The sequence below is a fragment of the Caretta caretta genome, chromosome 18 (assembly GCF_965140235.1).
Source record: "Caretta caretta isolate rCarCar2 chromosome 18, rCarCar1.hap1, whole genome shotgun sequence".
Lineage (NCBI taxonomy): Eukaryota > Metazoa > Chordata > Testudines > Cheloniidae > Caretta > Caretta caretta.
In genome coordinates this window covers 8,125,217-8,143,225 of record NC_134223.1, presented here as the reverse complement: position 1 = coordinate 8,143,225, position 18,009 = coordinate 8,125,217, and the positions used below count along the sequence as shown (strand labels likewise).

The following is an 18,009-nucleotide window of genomic DNA, read 5'->3' as shown; positions in this document are numbered from 1 at the left end:
GCACAATGTCATCGGTGCAATATATCGAAGTGACAGGTTACAAAGAGCTGATTGCTGGTCCAATATCCCTGCATGAAGTTTCTTATTCCAAAAATGGATTTAATTTTGGGCAGAGCCCGAACAGGGTGTTGCTGCTCTTCATTTTACACCCGATGCTAATAGGGACTTTACCTCTTATATTATCTCACATTGCCTCTCTTGAAAAGTGATTGTAAATACAGCAGCTCAAATGGACACTATCGGAAGGAGGAGAGGAGATTCTTCTAACCGTCTGCATTAGAGGTACCACATGGGATCTGAGAATCAACCTGATTTGTTTCTTCGTCTGGTATCTCTAACAATAAGACAGATTTCGCAGCTGGAATTTAGTTGGGCAATTTCACTGAATGTGCCTGGTGCAGATTAGAACCCAGCTTGTTCTCCCATAGCTGCACTGACTCTTCAGGGACCACCAGTAAGGAAACCAGGCTTGTTTCAGTAAAGGAAGTTGCTGTGGCTTGCCGACATGCAAGGAACAGATATGTGGAATGGGGAGGTGCCATTTTTACACAGTCCCTTTTTGGGCTAGTGAACACAAAGCAAAATCCACCTCCCCTTTCTAGTCTCACTCTCCCTTTCCCATTTGCTCTCACTGCAGTGATCTTCACAGCCTGTCGGGAAGAACAAAGGAGACAGTGATGCTACACAAATCATACCGTGGGGTATGTGCTTGCAAAGGACTGGGGGGCATGGCATTCCATCCCGGAATGCCCAACCAGTCACGGTGGGGGAAACTCGTCCCTGTGCAGAAAGCCCATGCGCCAGGCCTCTGCACCAAGAAGCCTATACACCACTTAAGTCCACCACCTATGGGCGTAAGCGGTGCATAAGCCTCAGGTAGACCTTCTGCATATGGGGTGAACTTCCCCCACTGTGATTACCAACACCATGGTCATGTAGGAACCCAAGCTTGCTCATGAACATATAAAAATGTTATCTGAACTTATTATTTGTATTTCCCTAGTGTCTAGAGACTGTCAGTTGCCATGAGGGCCCTGTTGTACTGGGCTATGTACATACACACAGTCAGAGACAGTCCCTGCCCTAGGGATCTTTTGTTCTAATTAAACAAAGGGTGGGAGAAACAAAGCATTCTCCTTCTCCTCCCCATGTTACAGATGGGGAAATGAGGTACAGAGCAACTAAGAAGCCTCCCCAAGTCATTCAGGGAGGTTGTCACAGAACCAGGAATTGAATCCAGATTTCTTGCATACCAAGCCAACGCCTTACCCACAAAACCACCCACCTTCTGTCTTAGCAGCTCAGACAGATTTGGTTTGAACTTGGGACAAAGGTCAGAGCTGGTTCTTATTTAAACTGAACCCGTGCACCCAATCCTGCCAAAACTCGCACTCGATGTACTAGCCACTTGTCTTTGCACCCAGTACAGCCACACGGCCAAGACAGCTGCCTGCCAGGGGAGGCTGGACTGAATTATCCCAGCAGACATCGAGATCTGGGTCAGCTCCCACAATTTGTCAGACAAGGAGAAGGAAGGGAGGTCAGGAAGAGCTTCTCGTGGGAAAGAAAGGCCGCTGTGTTCCTCCTCAGCCTAATGAGGACTCGATGTTGGAGGAAGATGGATGGGATGAATGAACTGGTAAATGAAAACAGGGATGGAACAATCAAGTCCTGCCCTCAACCTCAGACAGAAGGGAAAAGGCACAACATGCGTTTGCTTCCACATGTTCAAAGAGTTGCAGAAATCAGGGATGGAAGAGACCTATTTAGTCATATATGGCCCAATCCCATGAAGAGTCTGAAGTCAACGTGGTGACTTACCGGCATAACTAGGGATGCCAACCTTCCAGGATTGTCCTGGAGTCCGCAGATTAATCTTTAATTAAAGATTACGTCATGTGATGAAACCTCCAGGAATATGTCCAACCAACATTGGCAACTCTAGGCATAACGATTGCTCATGTGACAGGTTTTGCATGATTGGGTCCTCAATCAACTCCTAGGGATCAGTGCAGGATTGTTTCCTATAGTGAATTTTATGTGTGTATGTTTCGTCCAGTCCACCTGTAAATGTCCTGAACAATCACCAGCTATTCAACTGAGAGGGTTGAGGGTATGTTCCCAGAATGGTGGGGACATGGGGGTGGAAAGGCACTTTTTGGAGCTGACTGGATGAGCTGAGTTATTGTTCCTGTCTTCATGTTTGCTTTTTAATGCTGGTGGGGGGATTATTGTATTGGAAATGTAATTGCCAGGGCCCCTAGAGCTTTTGTATAATTTTCTTTATTATCATTTACATTCTAATGACATAACAACTAAATAAATCACCATGGCCCCTTTCTCTGATCTACCATCAAGAGCACAAATTTTGAACACATATGCCTGAGGAAGGATGGCCCAGTGGTTAGAGCACTAATTTGGGACCCTGGTTCAGGTCTCTGCTCTGACACAGGCCTTGGGCAAGTCACTTGGTCTCTCTGTGCCTCAGTTCCCAATCTGTAAAATGGGGATAAGGGAGTTACACAGTAAAGCTAGTGAGATGCACAGATAACAGTGCGGGGGTCATATAACTACCTAAGACTGCTAAACAGAGCTACCCATATGCTTCCTCTGCCAGATGATGAGAAACGCAGGAAAGACAACAGAGAGATACATGCGCCGCTCAAATGATCATCAAAGGTTATTTAGATTTTGACAAATCTCTACAGATTTAGAAAGCGGCTTATAAATATGTTTAGGTCGTAAGCATGCACATTTGAAGCAAGGCACTGTATTTACCTGTACAAGTATTGCTACAGAGCAAAAGCCGTGCACAGGCTACCCTATGCGAACTAGCTTGAACCCAGCCAGCAGGGTAATAATACCAGTGAACACAGCACAGTGAAGGCTTCAGCTCGGAGTACAAGCCTGCCATGGACCCTGTGTACATACTTGTCTCACGAGCCTACCCTGAAGCGTATGGTCACTGCTGTTGTTACCTGTGCTAGCTGGATTCAAGTTAGCTCAGGTAGGCTAGCCTGTGCACAGCTTTGGTTGTGTAGACAGACCCGATGTCTGTACAGCACCTTGCACAATAGGGCCCTACCACTTCTGGGTGCTACCACAATATAAATATTAAATAATATTATTAGAGATGATCGAACTATTCTTTACAAACAAAATTATCCAATTAATGTAGCTGGTTTTTCTCTTTGAAAATCCTAGGAACTGTGAATGTGTTAGTTATCTGTAAGTATCTACTGAATGGGTTGGACTGAATAATATGGACTGTTTGCCAACTGTTTAATTCAGCTATTCACTATTTACCATTAGTTATTCAAGATGTGTGACTGGTCATCTATGACATTGTTTCTGATCCTTGATTGGATGCCTGAAATTGTTTTTAAACAAGAGGATAGGGAATAATGAATAATAGATAATGAACAACAAATAATAAATATTATTGTCCATTCATGAATACAGTCATTCACATATAAGTACATGTGTTAATACAACGAGTAACCCATTTCTCAAGCACTTTTGCAACCAACGTTTCATCCATCTGCTTATATGGTCCTAATCACCATAGTATCTGAGCATCTCACAATCACTAATGGATTTTATCATCAACACTCCTGTGTGGCAGTAAACTATGATTTCCATTTTAACAGATGGGAAACTGAGGCACAGGATAAATTAAGTAACTTGCCCAACATCAGACAGAGATCTTCTGTTTGAATCAGGAATTGAACCCTTGGCTCTTGAGTCCCAGTCCAGAGCACTGCACACCGGTGCATCCTTCCTACTCATCTTATGAAGGATGTTATTAATATCTGCATCTAGCAAATAAAAAGGACTAAAATTATGGCTGGACTGAACAGCTGTTTGGAATATGAATGAATGTTTGCGAACATTGTTTTGCAGTATCTTCCTGTTCTACAGCATATATATAGAATTTCTCAATGATCATTTCAGTGGTCAAAAGAAATGCTGTTAAGTAAATAAAATGAAGAATAAAATCACTGTTTTCAGTTATCTATTTATCTCCCCTGCAAACTATATGTCCTGGGGATAAACTGGGAAGCTGAAAGACACTAGAATAAATTCACTGATGGCATAAAGCAGTTGCATAGTAGTGAGAGGTTTTTTATTTAAGTGCCTGATCTCCGCTTGAATACCTGCTTCTTAGATGGCCCAATCTTAACAGTGTTACAGTTGCATTTAAGCCTTCCAAAACAGGCTTTGATGTACACACCTCACTGAGGTGAATAAGGTGTTGGGAAGTAGATTTCCCACTGCTATTGTTTGGCTGGCGATAGGGTTTAACAACAAAACAGCAGCACGTTGATTTACATTGTGGAGATTTTCTTTGCAACAGAAAAAGCTATGAATCTTCTACAAAAATAGCTTCAGTGCTGTGGGAAATAGATAAAAGAGTAAAATATCTTGGCAAACACCAGGCTTGATTCTAAGAAACATTTTCCATTGTTAACCACAATGAAATCTACTAAATTGGTGCCCTAGTAAATAGCAGACCTGCAAAATTGGGGTAATCGCCAGGAGAACAGATTGAGTGCCATGAATTTCACTGGCTCTAAGCACTGGATAAGTGGCACCCTTATTTGCTTTAAATGCACATGGGATGGTGGCAGAGGTGGACCTAGAGGTTCAATTTAGAGAAGGGTGCAGCTTATCTGAACCTTTTTGGTCTGATAGTTAAAGTAAAGTAATGAAAACCATGTTCCAGTGCTTATTCCATCTGAACTAGTTCCTCCATGTCTACGCTGCAAGCTTACGCTCAGCACTAAACCAGTGTGAAATGGATCACCATTTGCTGCTGTAAATTACCTCCCGTGTTCATTTCATAGGGATCCCTTGCACTATGAAAGCAAAACAAGTTGATCTTGCCTAATTATAGGTCCAGTCCTGAAGTTCTTATTCAGTCCTGGCTCCCACTGGCTTCAGTAGGGGTTTTGCCTGGACTAGGACTGTAGGATTGGGCCTGTGAAGGGGTGTATAAAGTCTTCACTGACAGGAAAGGGCTGGGGAGACTCCTTGTGCTAAAGTAGTCCCACCCCTCCAGCACTGCCAATCATGCCTGCTAGGGAGGAGGGCTTTTAAAGGAGAAAGCTACAATACACAAGGGGGAAGCACCACAAAGGGAGTGACTAGCTCCTGGAACAGCAGGGTGAACCCTCACACCGGAAACCTCCCAGCTCTGCTGAGTCCCCAGGGGTAAGCCCGCTAGGGAGGGGCTGACTCAGCTACCCAGCCATTAGGGCTCCAACAAAGCTGCCACCCAGGCATCCCTGAAGTTAGGCAGTGCATTGGATCTTTTTTGCCTTGTTACTGACCTCAGGAGGGGCTTGGTTTGTGCAGAGCTGGACTTTTGCTTTTCCCCCACCCAGAAGCAAAGTCAACCTGCCCACAAGGGCAGGGCAACTGCCAGGAGTAAGAGGTGGCCTGCTGGTACCCTGTTCTAGGCCAGCGCCATGCTGGAAACTGGGCATGGCAAGAGGTCCCAGCCCAGCTGGGACGACACCTCTGGGAGGCTTTTTTTACAGGGCCCACTATGTTTTTTGTAATGTTTAATACACTTAATGAAGTAGGAGAGACTCTATCCAGTAAAATCCCCTCCCCTCGGCCTCAATCCCTTAACTGGCACCTTTCTGTTTCCATTTGGGGCTGTGCCAGTTACAAGGACTCTGACATATATGTCAGAAAGCATGCATGCAATTCTAAGCTCATCCTCAGGTACTAGGAGGTGAGGGACATCCTGGCAATTCTTATAGATGATCTTTAACTTTGCCAAATCCACATGGAGAAGAACTGCCACCATGGTTTGGGTGACCTTGGAGAGCAGAAGATTTGAGATCCAGCCTAGTGGCTACTGGACAGATGTGGGGCTTTTTTGGACGGTGTGGTTTGGGGCAAGGGAGTTGTGGGCTTTCCTTTTATTGGACCCATCTCCATTTCTATTTCTAACTCAGTCTGGGGAGGTGGGAATGACCAGCTACAATAGAATGAGTAATTCAGAACAGTCCTTACTGGCTTTTCAGAGTGGAATGCTCCTTTAAACTTGGCTGGGTGAGTGTTCTAACCTCCCCCCCACACACACACACACCCGACCTTTTCCTGGGAGCTGAATGTTGACTGGCATGCCTGTGCATTTATTTCATTGTCGGCCTCTTGCAGTGCATGGGCACATACAGGAAATGCCACTGACATGGCTGCCATAGTGCCAGGGGCTGCTCTGTGTGGGTGCCCCCATGTGTGAGAGAGCCATTTAGCTGGCCGCGTGCCACAGAGCATGAACACGCCAACCCGGCCTCTGCTAGGAAGAGTCCCTGATCCTGAGCATAGCCTCTCACACAGTTCCTGAGCACAGTCTCCCCTGGCTGCTGCCAAAGATACAGGGCAGCTGTTGTGTCATAACCTCATAGCAGCCCCCCGTGCAAGAAATGCAAAGGAGTCAAACCCCATGGAAGAAAGAAAACAGTCTCCACTGACCTTTGAGAATGAAGGGATTGCATTAACAGAGCCCATTTGGAAAAGTCTCAAAGAGCTTTAGAATCAACTAGTCAGGCACGCTGAATTAAACTCAAGCAGCCTCACATGTCTCCGATTAACGCTCAGATCTGGGGAAGACATTGACCATCGCCACACGACACCTCCAAGTGCAGAAGGTCCTCATAATGAATACTAACAGACTGCAAGACTAACAGACTGGGTGTGGTAATGTCTTTTATTGGACCAACTTCTGTTGGTGAGACAGACGAGCTTTTGAACTTACACAGAGCTCTTCTTCAGGTCTGGGAAACTAACTCCACCTTGTATTTAGCTGTGACACTCTGAGTTAGTTTCCCAGACCTGAAGAAGAGCTCTGTGTAAGCTTGAAAGCTGGTCTTTCTCACCAACAGAAGTTGGTCCAATAAAAGATGTGACCTCACCCACCTTGTCTCCCTAATATCCTGGGACCAACAACCACGCATGTAACAGACTGCCACATAGAGACATACAATCAATCCACTGACCACAGAGATTTCTGACTGATAGAGTACTGGGCTCCGCAGGGCCTTGACACATTGCAGGCTGCTGGAATCCTCTTTTACCTGCTGGGAACTTGACTCCAGACTGGAAGTCTTTCTATAGCTGGAACAGAAAAGGGACTGGATTCTATGGGCCAGACACTCAGCTGCTGGAAATTGGTATAGCTTCGCTGAAGTCAATGGATGCCATTTCAATCAATGGAGCTATTCTGATTTGAACCACCTGAGTCTCTTGCCCTGCGTTCCCGCATTCCTGAATTCTGCAGAACATCATCCATTGACTCATTTTGATGGAAGGAGAAATGGAGCCCAGTTGTTTGCACTGGGCCTTGTGCATCATTGCCTGCTTTTGAAAATGTTTTCATTGCTCAAAGCTCCAAATCAGCTGAGAGGCCGGCGGCCACTTATTCCCCAGTTGCTTTCTTGGTGCTTTCTGGTGAATTTTAGCTCTTTTTGGTGCTTTCTGGTGAATTTTGGTGCTTTCTGGTGAATTTTAGCTTTTTTTCTCTGTCTTTTCCTCCAGTTAGTCAACTAAGAAACCCAGAGCAGCACTTAGCTACCACAGTGATGTGCTCTTTAGAAATGCTGCTAGATAGATCAGCAGACAGCATTAGATCAGGGAGGAACCATGACCCCAAGAGATTGGGCACAGGACGGAGAATCAAGACTTCTGGGCTCTGCCATTCGCTTCCTGTGTCACCTGGGGCAAGTGACTTCAAGAGCTAGTTGGGAAGTTTTCATTTTGAAATGTAAGTTCAATTGAGGTAAATAAAACGAACTAAAAAGGTTGAAATTGAAAGGAATCATTTTGAAATGATCAAAATGCAATGTTTCAATTGACTTGCTCCAGGTTTTTTTTTCTTCTTTCAGATCTTTTGGCTTGTGAAAATTTTTGAGTTGTCGACATTTTGTCCCGATTTGGGATGAGAAAAAAATTTGAAATCTCAAAAATTCTTACAGGACAGGAAAAGCATTTCCCACCCAGCTCCAGTCACGTCTCCTCTCCAGGCCTCAGTCTTTTCATCTGTGCTGTCAAGCTCCTAATGCTTATCCATCTTCCTGAAGCACTTGGAAATGAAAGGTACTATACAAGCTCACTTCAGAAGGAGACACTGAGTAGCTTGCAAGTGAGTCTCACGTGACCTGGGACTTGCCTACCTGAGAGATGTCCCCTTCTGTGATGCTACATTTCTATAGTTGAGATCAGTAGAGGTATCTGACCTAAAACCCCCCTAGTTTAAATGAGAGGAAGATGCTAGTGGGCATTTTCCGTGAGGAGGCCCTTGAATCTTGATTTGAAATCCCTGGCCCCCACCCGGTAGCTTGATTTTGCTGATGTTCACGGCACAGTCGAAAGCCCCTCTTGTTTTTATGGGCAGGGGGAGTGAGACTTGGAGGCAGAATGAGGAACCTATTTACTCTATTGATTTACACCAGCTAAGGATCTGGTCCTAGAAGCCTGGACACCTGATGGTGGTCACTAACCAGGAAGTTAAATGCCCGTAATTAACTGCGCCCACAGAACTAGATACTGAGTTTAACCTTGGGCCCAGGAAGCCTACTGAAAACAAGGCACCGTAACAAAGCAAAGAGTTCACCACCATTAATCTAGGTTTTATAAAACCAAGACCTCCCTGGCTCTAATCCAGTGTCAGCTCAGGCCTTCCTGCTACCATTGGGATCAGCAGTGCAGACACCCCAGCCCGGCCTCTATGTCATGAGGCTAAGGGTATGTCTACACTTCAAGCTGAGGGCATATTCCCATCTCAAGGATATGAATTCTGATTGGGCTAGCGTGCTAAAATAGAGTGTGAGCAGCAGGAAGGGCTAGCCATGCTGAGTATGGGCCTTGCATCTCAGACAGGTCCGTACGCAGGGTGGCTAGCCCCTCCCACAGCTCACGCTGCTGCATTTACCCTCTGTTGGTAGTGCACTAGGCTGGATCAGAGCTAGCGTGGTACATCTCCTTGAACTGGGAATGACATCCCCATCTGGAAGTGTAGACATACCCTGATTAGCAACCAGCACTGCAGTGACCCCACCTTGGTACGGGGAGCTTGACTGGATTGGGGACTAAATGCAAACACTTGGCAGGCGTGGTCCCACTTGACTCCCAGTGGTCTGGTTGTTTGGGGTGGAAGTGGGAGCAAATGAAGTGAGAGTGACCCAGAAAAAGGAACCCCCCACGTGTACAATTGGAGTAGAACACAAGGGCACTGTCCTGTTCCCATTCCAGTCAAGGGGGGGTTTGCTGTTGCTTTCACGGGCAATAGGTTCAGGCCCTAAGAGTCTGATGCAAGACCCACAGACATCAGTGGCAGCCTGTCCGTTGACTTAACGCCCCTCTAAATGACATGTATCTTGGACCCTGTCGGTGCCAGCATGCTGGACCCCTGCACCCTGACTGCACAGAGGTTACTATAGCCCTATCGAAAATATCACTCACTATTCCATGATCTTCTTAGCAGATGAGAAATAGGAGCCCACAACTGGTCCTGCGTCCCCCTCCCCTTGTTCTTCAGCCGGCAAATTTTTATTAGCTGTCAACGTGTCAAACTTCCACTTAGCAGCTGCACGACCCGCCAAGTTCCAAAGCCTTGCCAGTGAGTTTAACAGATCAAGGGGCTTCTCAGGTGGAGGGGAGTGGGTGGGTAAGGGCTCAGGGATCAGAGACACTCAATGGGATAGGGCAGCGTACACCTAGGAAAGGCATTACATATGTGAAAACAAACAGCGGAGAGAGAAAGAGTGAGAGGCAAGAGGAAGGGAGATGGCAGAGGGACCCTGTGTGTTCTGTGAGACTGTGTTTGTACAGCGCCTAGCGCAATGACTGGGACTCCTAGGTGCTACAGTAATGCATCTCCAAAGGACATGTTGTAGCTCCACCACAAGTTATTGTGCTTGATGCCAGAATGACTGGGTGAAAGTCCACAACCTCTGTCATGCAGCAGGGCAGACTAGCTGCTCTGGGAGGCAGTGGGACCCAATGGGTAAGGCAGTAGATGGGACTCAGGAGATCTTGGGTCGGCTGTGTGACCTGAGTCACTTCACTTCTCGGTACCTCTGTTTTTCCTCCCACCCTTTGTCTGTTTTGCATTGTAAGCTCCTTGGGGCACGGAGTGTGTGTGTGTGTCTGTCTGTCTGTCTGTGTACAGCATCTAGCACAATGAGATCCCGATCTTGGCTGGGGCCTCTAGCCATTATTGTAATATTGCTGTAACTACTGTTAATAAACATCCCCTCTGGCCGCAGACTCTGCGAAGAGAGGGGAAAAGGGTTGCGGGACTCTTCCCGTTGTGTGTGTGTTTTCCCCAAGAACTTGATTGACTGATGTTTGTGGCTCCTGAGAGCCAGTGAAAGATCCGCTCTGATATCCAGAAAATTTTACAAGGGGCGGCAGGCTTAAAAGCGGTGGGAAGAAGCCGAGCCTGCCAGGATGTCGGAATGAAAAAGCCATCAGGAATGTGCCTCGGAGAACAGCTGCTCCTAGAACTCTGGCAGGAGCCTTCCCCACAAGCTGCCTGGGAGCCAGGAGAGGGATTCGGAGATCACAGCTTGAGCTAAGGGAAGGGGGCTATTTATTTATTTATTTGGTGGGCTTTGCTTTCCTCCACCCCGTTGTCGCTCCGAGGTTGGAACTCCTCAGAAGGAAGGAACCTGCCACGGGTTCACAGCGCAGCCCTTCCAGCTGCGTGGGTGCCTGGATTAGAAGACTTGGCAGGGGCTGTGGGGAGGAATCTGAGCTCTCTGGCACTCCTCGGGCTTTCCCTCCGCTCCTGTGACTAGCACCACAGTACACTGAATTCGGATATATTTTTCACCGTAAAAACGTGCGTAGGGGTCTTTGCCCAAGTAGAATTCTCCCTCCGAGCACCATTCTCTGGGTGGGTTTGGCTCACTGGCACCTTCTTACTTCTTGTTTCTCTGCTAGGGTCTTCCCATGTCCACATCAGCCAAAGTAAATCACAGGAGCATGCAACCCCCCTTGGTATTTTATCTCCAGCACAAGCCCCTGCCATCCATACAGCCTGCTCCCAAGCTGGGTGGAGCAGGGCTTGCTTCAGGAGCCGGTCGGAGAATTTTCAAGAGGTCAGAAGGTCTCATGATGCAAAGACGACCCCTTCTCTGCTCCTGCTTTCGTGAAGATGCCTTCTTGCTGGCTAGTGGCTATCATGGAGACTCAAAGACCGGAAGCCCTGTGCTTCTTGTTCTCAAGAAGAGCACTCAGACCTTGCACAAACTGGGATCCCAGCAGGGTGATTTTGCTGGCCTTGTCCAGAAGGAAATAAAGCAGCATTTAGGTGATGTAGCTGCTGTGTTTCTGCTCTAGACCAGTTACCGTAGACTGGCTTTCACCACCAATATGCTGTAAACCAAGAGGATGAGCAACCCAGTGTAATGTAAAGAGAAGGATAAACTCTTGGAGCAGCACATGGCCTGTTCCAATGCTCACTGCAGGCAAGGGGGGTTTTCCTTGGGTTTCAGTGGGAGTTGGATTGGGCTCATCATGCACAAATGGCATTATTATTGCTAAAATCTCAGGAAGACCTTCTTGACTAAGGTCAAGTCTAGTATCATAGAATCATAGAAGATTAGGGCTGGAAGAGACCTCAGGAGGTCATCTAATCCAACCCCCTGCTCAAAGCAGGACCAACCCCAACTAAATCATCCCAGCCAGGGCTTTGTCAAGCTGGGCCTTAAAAACCTCTAAGGATGGAGATTCCACCACCTCCCTAGGGAACCCATTCCAGTGCTTCACCACCCTCCTAGTGAAATAGTGTTTCCTAATATCCAACCTAAACCTCCCCCACTGCAACTTGAGACCATTGCTCTTTGTTCTGTCATCTGCCACCGCTGAGAACAGCCGAGCTCCATCCTCTTTGGAACCTCCCTTCAGGTAGCTGAAATCCCCCCTCACTCTTCTCTTCTGCAGACCAAGTAAGCCCAGTTCCCTCAGCCTCTCCTCATAAGCCAAGTGCCACAGCTCCCTATCGGTCTAATGTCCTCTGCATCTCCTCTGCTGGGGAAATACAGCCTATGTTCCTGGGGAGAAGGTTTCACTCTGGCACAGGGTCTGTTTTCTGTCTCAAGGTACAATGGGTCAGATCTTCCCTCCCCAGGAAAATAATAATAATCCCTCACTTTTATATAGAGCTTTTCATCAGTCGATCTCAAAGCGTTTTGCAAAGGAGGCCAGTATCATCAATTCCACTATACAGATGGAGAAACTGAGGCACAGAGCGATCCTGGGTGGCTCAAGGAGACACACTGCAGTCACTGAGCCTTTGCTACACCCACGTGCCGTGAGTCTGAGCCCGAACCTTGGCAGCTTTCAGAGAACATGCATTGGGCAGGAAAAGCCAGTGGGAGGCGAACAGATACACAGGAAATGTTGGGAGCTGTAGAATTGCCGGCTCTTCGTCTCTTTTGATGGCAGGGGCAAGACCATGAACCGAGTGGATGTCCAAGAGGTGTGAGGCCTGGTTTTGGGAGGATGCAGCCCTATGGCTGGGCTGGCCTCGGGGTGATTAACACAGGCCGGTTCTTATTCTGAGGGGAATCTCAGACAGAAAAACGCCTGTTTTGCTTCCAAAAGGTCATTTCACTGAATAGCTATTTCCCTGTCATGAGACAGGGTTGCTTGTTCCCTCCCTCCTGCCTCTGCAATTCAGCGCTGGCCTCGACACACAGAGCCCCCGACGCTGAGCCTGAAACCTAATAGCGCTGCCCACACTGGCTGTTGGTGTCTCCATTTCACTTCTTTAACCCAGCACAATCCTCGGCCCCCCCCTTCCCTTTCCCCGGGGGACTCTATTATACCCACCGATCTGTTCACACTTCTTATCCCTCTGCATGTTTGCACACACTGCTGACCCAGCCTTTATCTGGAAGACATAAGGGCCTATGTGCGGCGTTCCCACAAGGGCTATTAATTGTGTCGATGTCATAGCTCTCTCCCTTCCTCCTCCTCTCCCCTTCCCTCCCTCCCCCCACCGCAAACTCTCAGGAGATTGGCAAAAAGAAAAAAAAATTCACACGCAGAATTTGCAAACTTTGCAAAATATGATCCAAACCCTTGGGCGGGGAGAGGGGAGGCTGAGGCATGGTAAATGGTAGAAACGACCCCGGCCACTCCTAGGTAAATGGTATACAGCCCCTTCCCAACTCAAGGCACTAAACATAGATCTGAACACCCCATCAGCTTTGGGAAAGTTTGGATCACGATCCCAATCTGGATTGAAATTTTGCAGTTGTAATGGGCCAAACCAAAATCCCAGGTGGGAACATCCTTGGGCTATGGGGAAACTTTGGATCTGGATACAAACTTTACATCTCAGGCACAGGTCACCTGGTCCTACAGAAATGGAACACCCACCATGTCATCCTCCAACTCTCAGCCCCTCCTCATCATGGATAAATGATAGGGCCCCCTTCTCCTAGGTCAATGGACCTAGAGAATCCCTTGGCTGCTGTGTTATCGGGGGACTCAGACATGTCCTGACTCTTGTCCTTACCTGTACTCGGGCCTCTGTGAGTTTGGTCCTCTGGGCTAGCTCCTCTCGTGTGTAGATATCTGGGTAGTGGGTTCTCTCAAAGGCCTTCTCCAGCTCCTCCAGCTGCTCAGCTGTGAAGGTGGTCCGGCTACGGCGCTGCTTGCGTTTCAAGGGTAGGTCCGGTTCAGACTCAACATCTGAGCCTTCATCCAGCCTGTTACCTGGCAAGGGAAAGAAAAGGAGGATTGAGGCTTAAATGGCGGAAAAGCCAAAGGAGAAGCAGGTGCAGAAACAAGAATTAAACAGCTACAGGGAGGGAGAGAATCCAATACGGTCATAGAGTTTAAGGCCTGAATAGATCATCAGATCATCGAGTCTGACCTCCTGTAGATAATAGCCTACTAACACCTCCCAGCCACCCCCCCAACCAGAATTAGAGCAATTCTACAGTGATGGTGTCCACCAAGCCAACTTCTACTTCTGGGTAGAGCTGGTCGGGGATATTCTGACAAAGCATTTTTGCCAGAAAAATGCTGATTTGTCAAAACTGAAACTGTTTGTGGGAAAGGATCGGCTTCGATGCATCTCCTGACTCGAAAATTGTTTGGAAAAAAAGAAAAGTTTCCAAATGGTAGAAATGTCCCATTTTGATATTTTTGAACCAAACCATTTCATTTTCCAGCTGGGAACTATTTTTCATTTTGAAATGTTAATTTCTATTTTTTCTAAAAAGTTTCAACATAGAAAAGGTCAGAATTGAGAGGAAACACCTAGAAATGATCCAAACATGCCAGGTGACCCAGGTTGATGATTATAATATTTTTCGGATGATCAGTACGTGAACATTTGTGAACGCTTTGTCCTGATTTGGGACATGGAAACAAAGGTGAAACCTCAACAGCTCTCATGTGGCATGAAAAGAGTTTCTGCTTCTGGCCTGCCCAGAGGGCTGCTGGCTTGATGCTGATGGAAACAGCATCTCTCCTCAGAAGCTGAGAGAATGTACATCCTCTATAGATGCCCAGAGCTGGGTAGGAGCTTTAAGTGGAGGGCAGAGGACCTAGCACCACTAGCTCGGGCTCTGGGACCTTCTGCAAGGTGGAAGGTCCCAGAGCTCAGGTTGCAGCCTGAATCCAAACAGTCTACATTACAGTTAAACTGCCCCTTAGCCTGGGTCAGCTGGTGGCAGTTTGATGCCCCTTGTGACAGGAATTTAGGGGTCTCGGTTTAGTTCCTTGCGAACAAGCATCCATTTTCCCCAAAACCCGCCACAGCCAGTGCTCATTGTTGGCCATCTCTGCAGAAAGGCCATGAGCTGAGTGAATTCCCCTGTCAACCCTAGAGGTGGTCCCTTCTGGTGGGCATGATGCACCTTTGCTGGGCCCAGTGCACAGGAAGATTTCACGGCTGCTGCCCCGGCTCCACCTGTCCTATGGATAAAGGGAGGGTTTTGTTCTCCAGAATTGGCAATCCAGCATATGTACCAGGACCAAATTCACAAGAGAGACAGAGAAACTTCCCCAACTTCCCGTCCTCAAGAGTAGCATTTGGCCCCCTGATTTCAGTGAATAGGACACCCCTGGGCCCCACTTTGGGAGAATGATAATGAGTCCATAAAGGAGCATTTTTTACTGGCTAAGAGCATCTTAAGGGAGACGCTAGGAGTTTAAAGAACTCCCACTAGCTTCAAAACAGCTCACAGGGAAAAGTCTCCTGTTAAGTCAATAACTGCATCTCCTATCAGCATGGTACAAGGTTAAAGGGAATCACAACTCACAGAAAAAGTCCTTGGCTCTTGGAGGGGGAAAGCAAACAAGTTTCTGTTGTTTGCACATGTTTTGACTACAGTCCTGGCTCTCACTCTAACTACTCTGTCTTCATTATTAAGTCTGATACCACACCTGCTACAATCTTTTATCTGGGAGGGAGGGAAAGAAAGAAAGAAAGAAAGAAAGAAAGAAAGAAAGAATCATGCTTCAGCATTTGTTTGTGTTGTATTAACCTGGACCTGCTGCCAGTGTAAAGTCTTTGCTGTGTATGGGACGTACCATTAAACAACAAAACCAAATAGACCATACCTGGACTAAAAGAGTTTGCCCCAGAGTTAGTGGGCCTGATTCTGGTCTCAAGTGCAAATCCTCAACTGATGTCCACAGAGTTACACCAGTGTAAAAACGAGGCCCAGTGAACCTTATTGGGAGGCTTGGGAGAAATGTGCTAGACTGCATCACTTTTGAGCGCTCCCTAGCGACCCCGCCGCAGGTCAAGTGGCACCTGCGGTGCAGATAGCGATGCACAAAATGCTTAATCTAGGCCGGTACCCCATGTCTCTGTGTGGGAAGGTGAGAGACAACTCCAGCTCTCGTGGTATATGCCCTAGGTCAGTATGGAGGCAGACTGGAAAATATGATGTGTAAAGCCTTAGATCTCCTCAGCGAAACAAGAAATCTGATCTCTCTGTCTGTTTCTCTTTCTCAGTCTCTCATTAATACAATAGACTGTACTTAAATGCACATTGATTAACTACAGAGGACCTGATTCTGATCGCCCATACCCCAGTATAACTCCACTGACTTCAATGGCATTACTTCCTATTTACTCTGATGTAGCTGAGAGCAGAATCAGGACCATAATCTGTTTCAGTGCATAGTTCACAGCCCCAATCTGCTCCTATTAGGCCAAACCTTTATCAGCTATGATTAAATGCATGAGTAACACATGCAGGGCCAAATCCATCCTTGGAATAATCCGGATAAAGTCAATGGAGCTGCCCCAGGGATGAATCTGGCCCCTTTTTCTCCACTGTGCCCTTTTGTGGTGATCAGGACTTTCCACCAAAACCTCCTTTTTTTGCTTCCAGGACTGGGAATCCCAGCTGTGGCGTTCTCAACAGCTGCTGAACAATGCGGACAGCCTGTGGAGCATGAGGCAAATGTCCCAACGGGGGCCAATTATTTATAACGAGCAGGTCAAACATGCCATTGGATCCAGCGTGCTGCAGGGCAGGATGCTTTCCTTTCTTGGTTCTATGTGAGGAGGACTCAGTGCGTCTGAACTGAGCTGTTAGACGCAGGCGCAATGGGCCACGTCCGTTTGAGTTAACCAGGCACTCCTTGGGCTCTGCTGTTGCTGTAGTGGCTCCATGTTCTCAGAGCTGTGGGAATCACCGTGCCAGGGGCTCCCACTGCTTGTAACCCAACCTCTATTCCCACCTGTGGGATACCAATAGAATCAGCACCGTAGGACTGGAAGGGACCTCGAGAGACCATCTAGTCCGGTCCCCTGCACTGAGGGAGGACTAAGTATTATCTAGACCATCCCTGGCAGGTGTTTGTCTAACCTGCTCTTAAAAACCTCCAATGATGGAGATTCCACAACCTCCCTAGGCAATTTATTCCGGTACTTAGTAGCCCTGACAGTTAGGACGTTTTTCCTAATGTCCAACCTAAACCGCCCGTGCTGCAATTTAAGCCCATTGCTTCTTGTCCTATCCTCAAAAGTTAACAAGAACAATTTTTCTCCCTCCTCCTTGTAACAACCTTTTATGTGCTTGAAAACTGTTATCATGTGCCCCCCTCAGTCTTCTCTTCTCCAGACTAAACAAACCCATTTTTTTCAATTTTCCCTCATAGGTCATGTTTTCTTGATCTTTAATCATTTTTGTTGCTCTCCTTGACTTTCTCCAATTTGTCCACCTCTTTCCTGAAACGTGGCACCCAGAACTGGGCACAATACTTCAGTTGAGGCCGTATCAGCACGGAGTAGAGCGGAAGAATTACTTCTCATGTCTTGATTGCAACACTCCTGCTTGTACATCCCAAAATGATGTTTGCTTTTTTTGCAACAGTGTTACACTGTTGACTCATAGTTAGCTTGTGATCCACAGATCCCTTTCTGCAGTACAGTATATAGTGTCCTCATATTTTCGATATTTCACGTGTTATTCCCAGTAGGCCAAATCGTGGTTCCAATGAAATCAATAACAGTTCTGCTGTTGACCACAGTGAGACCAGCGTCAGGCCACTATTTTTAGAAGGCCTTTAGAATCCTGACTGTAGCACAAATCTGGTACATGATCAGCTTCATTGGTTCTTGCATTTTCAGGAAAATCTCTAGATTCTTAAATGGTGCAACATGCACATCTGGGCCCTAGACAATTCTAGCCAGGTGCAGGCACATCTGGGCTCTAGAGAACCAGACTTTGCACAAGCACATCTGGAATCCAATAACATATTATTAATTTCATTCACATCAATATAATTGTATATTTCACAAGCAACTGTCAGTTTCATTAGTTGGCATTCTTGATGGGAATAATTTGCAATAATAAAAGTTGGGACAGAGCTAAGTTTGGGTCTAAAATGAAGGCTGTCCCTGGTAATGAGATGACACTTGAGAGTGTTTTGTCCACAGCATATGAACAGAGAAGTTAGATAAAAAATATAATACACTCCTGCTGGAAGGCTGCATAGGAACACTATTTTTGT

The 18,009-nt window shown here is 46.9% G+C and overlaps 1 protein-coding gene across 5 annotated transcripts in view; it reads right to left on the bottom strand.

Moving 5' to 3' along the window:
- The window catches only part of PAX7 (paired box 7), a 153,047-nt gene that overhangs the window by 68,912 nt on the left and 66,126 nt on the right, over positions 1-18,009 (bottom strand). For all 5 annotated transcript variants that reach the window (XM_048824707.2, XM_048824708.2, XM_048824706.2 and 2 more), the window contains one exon: positions 13,544-13,743. In XM_048824707.2, the coding sequence (XP_048680664.1) occupies positions 13,544-13,743 (200 nt within the window). The remainder of the gene's footprint in view (positions 1-13,543; positions 13,744-18,009) is intronic.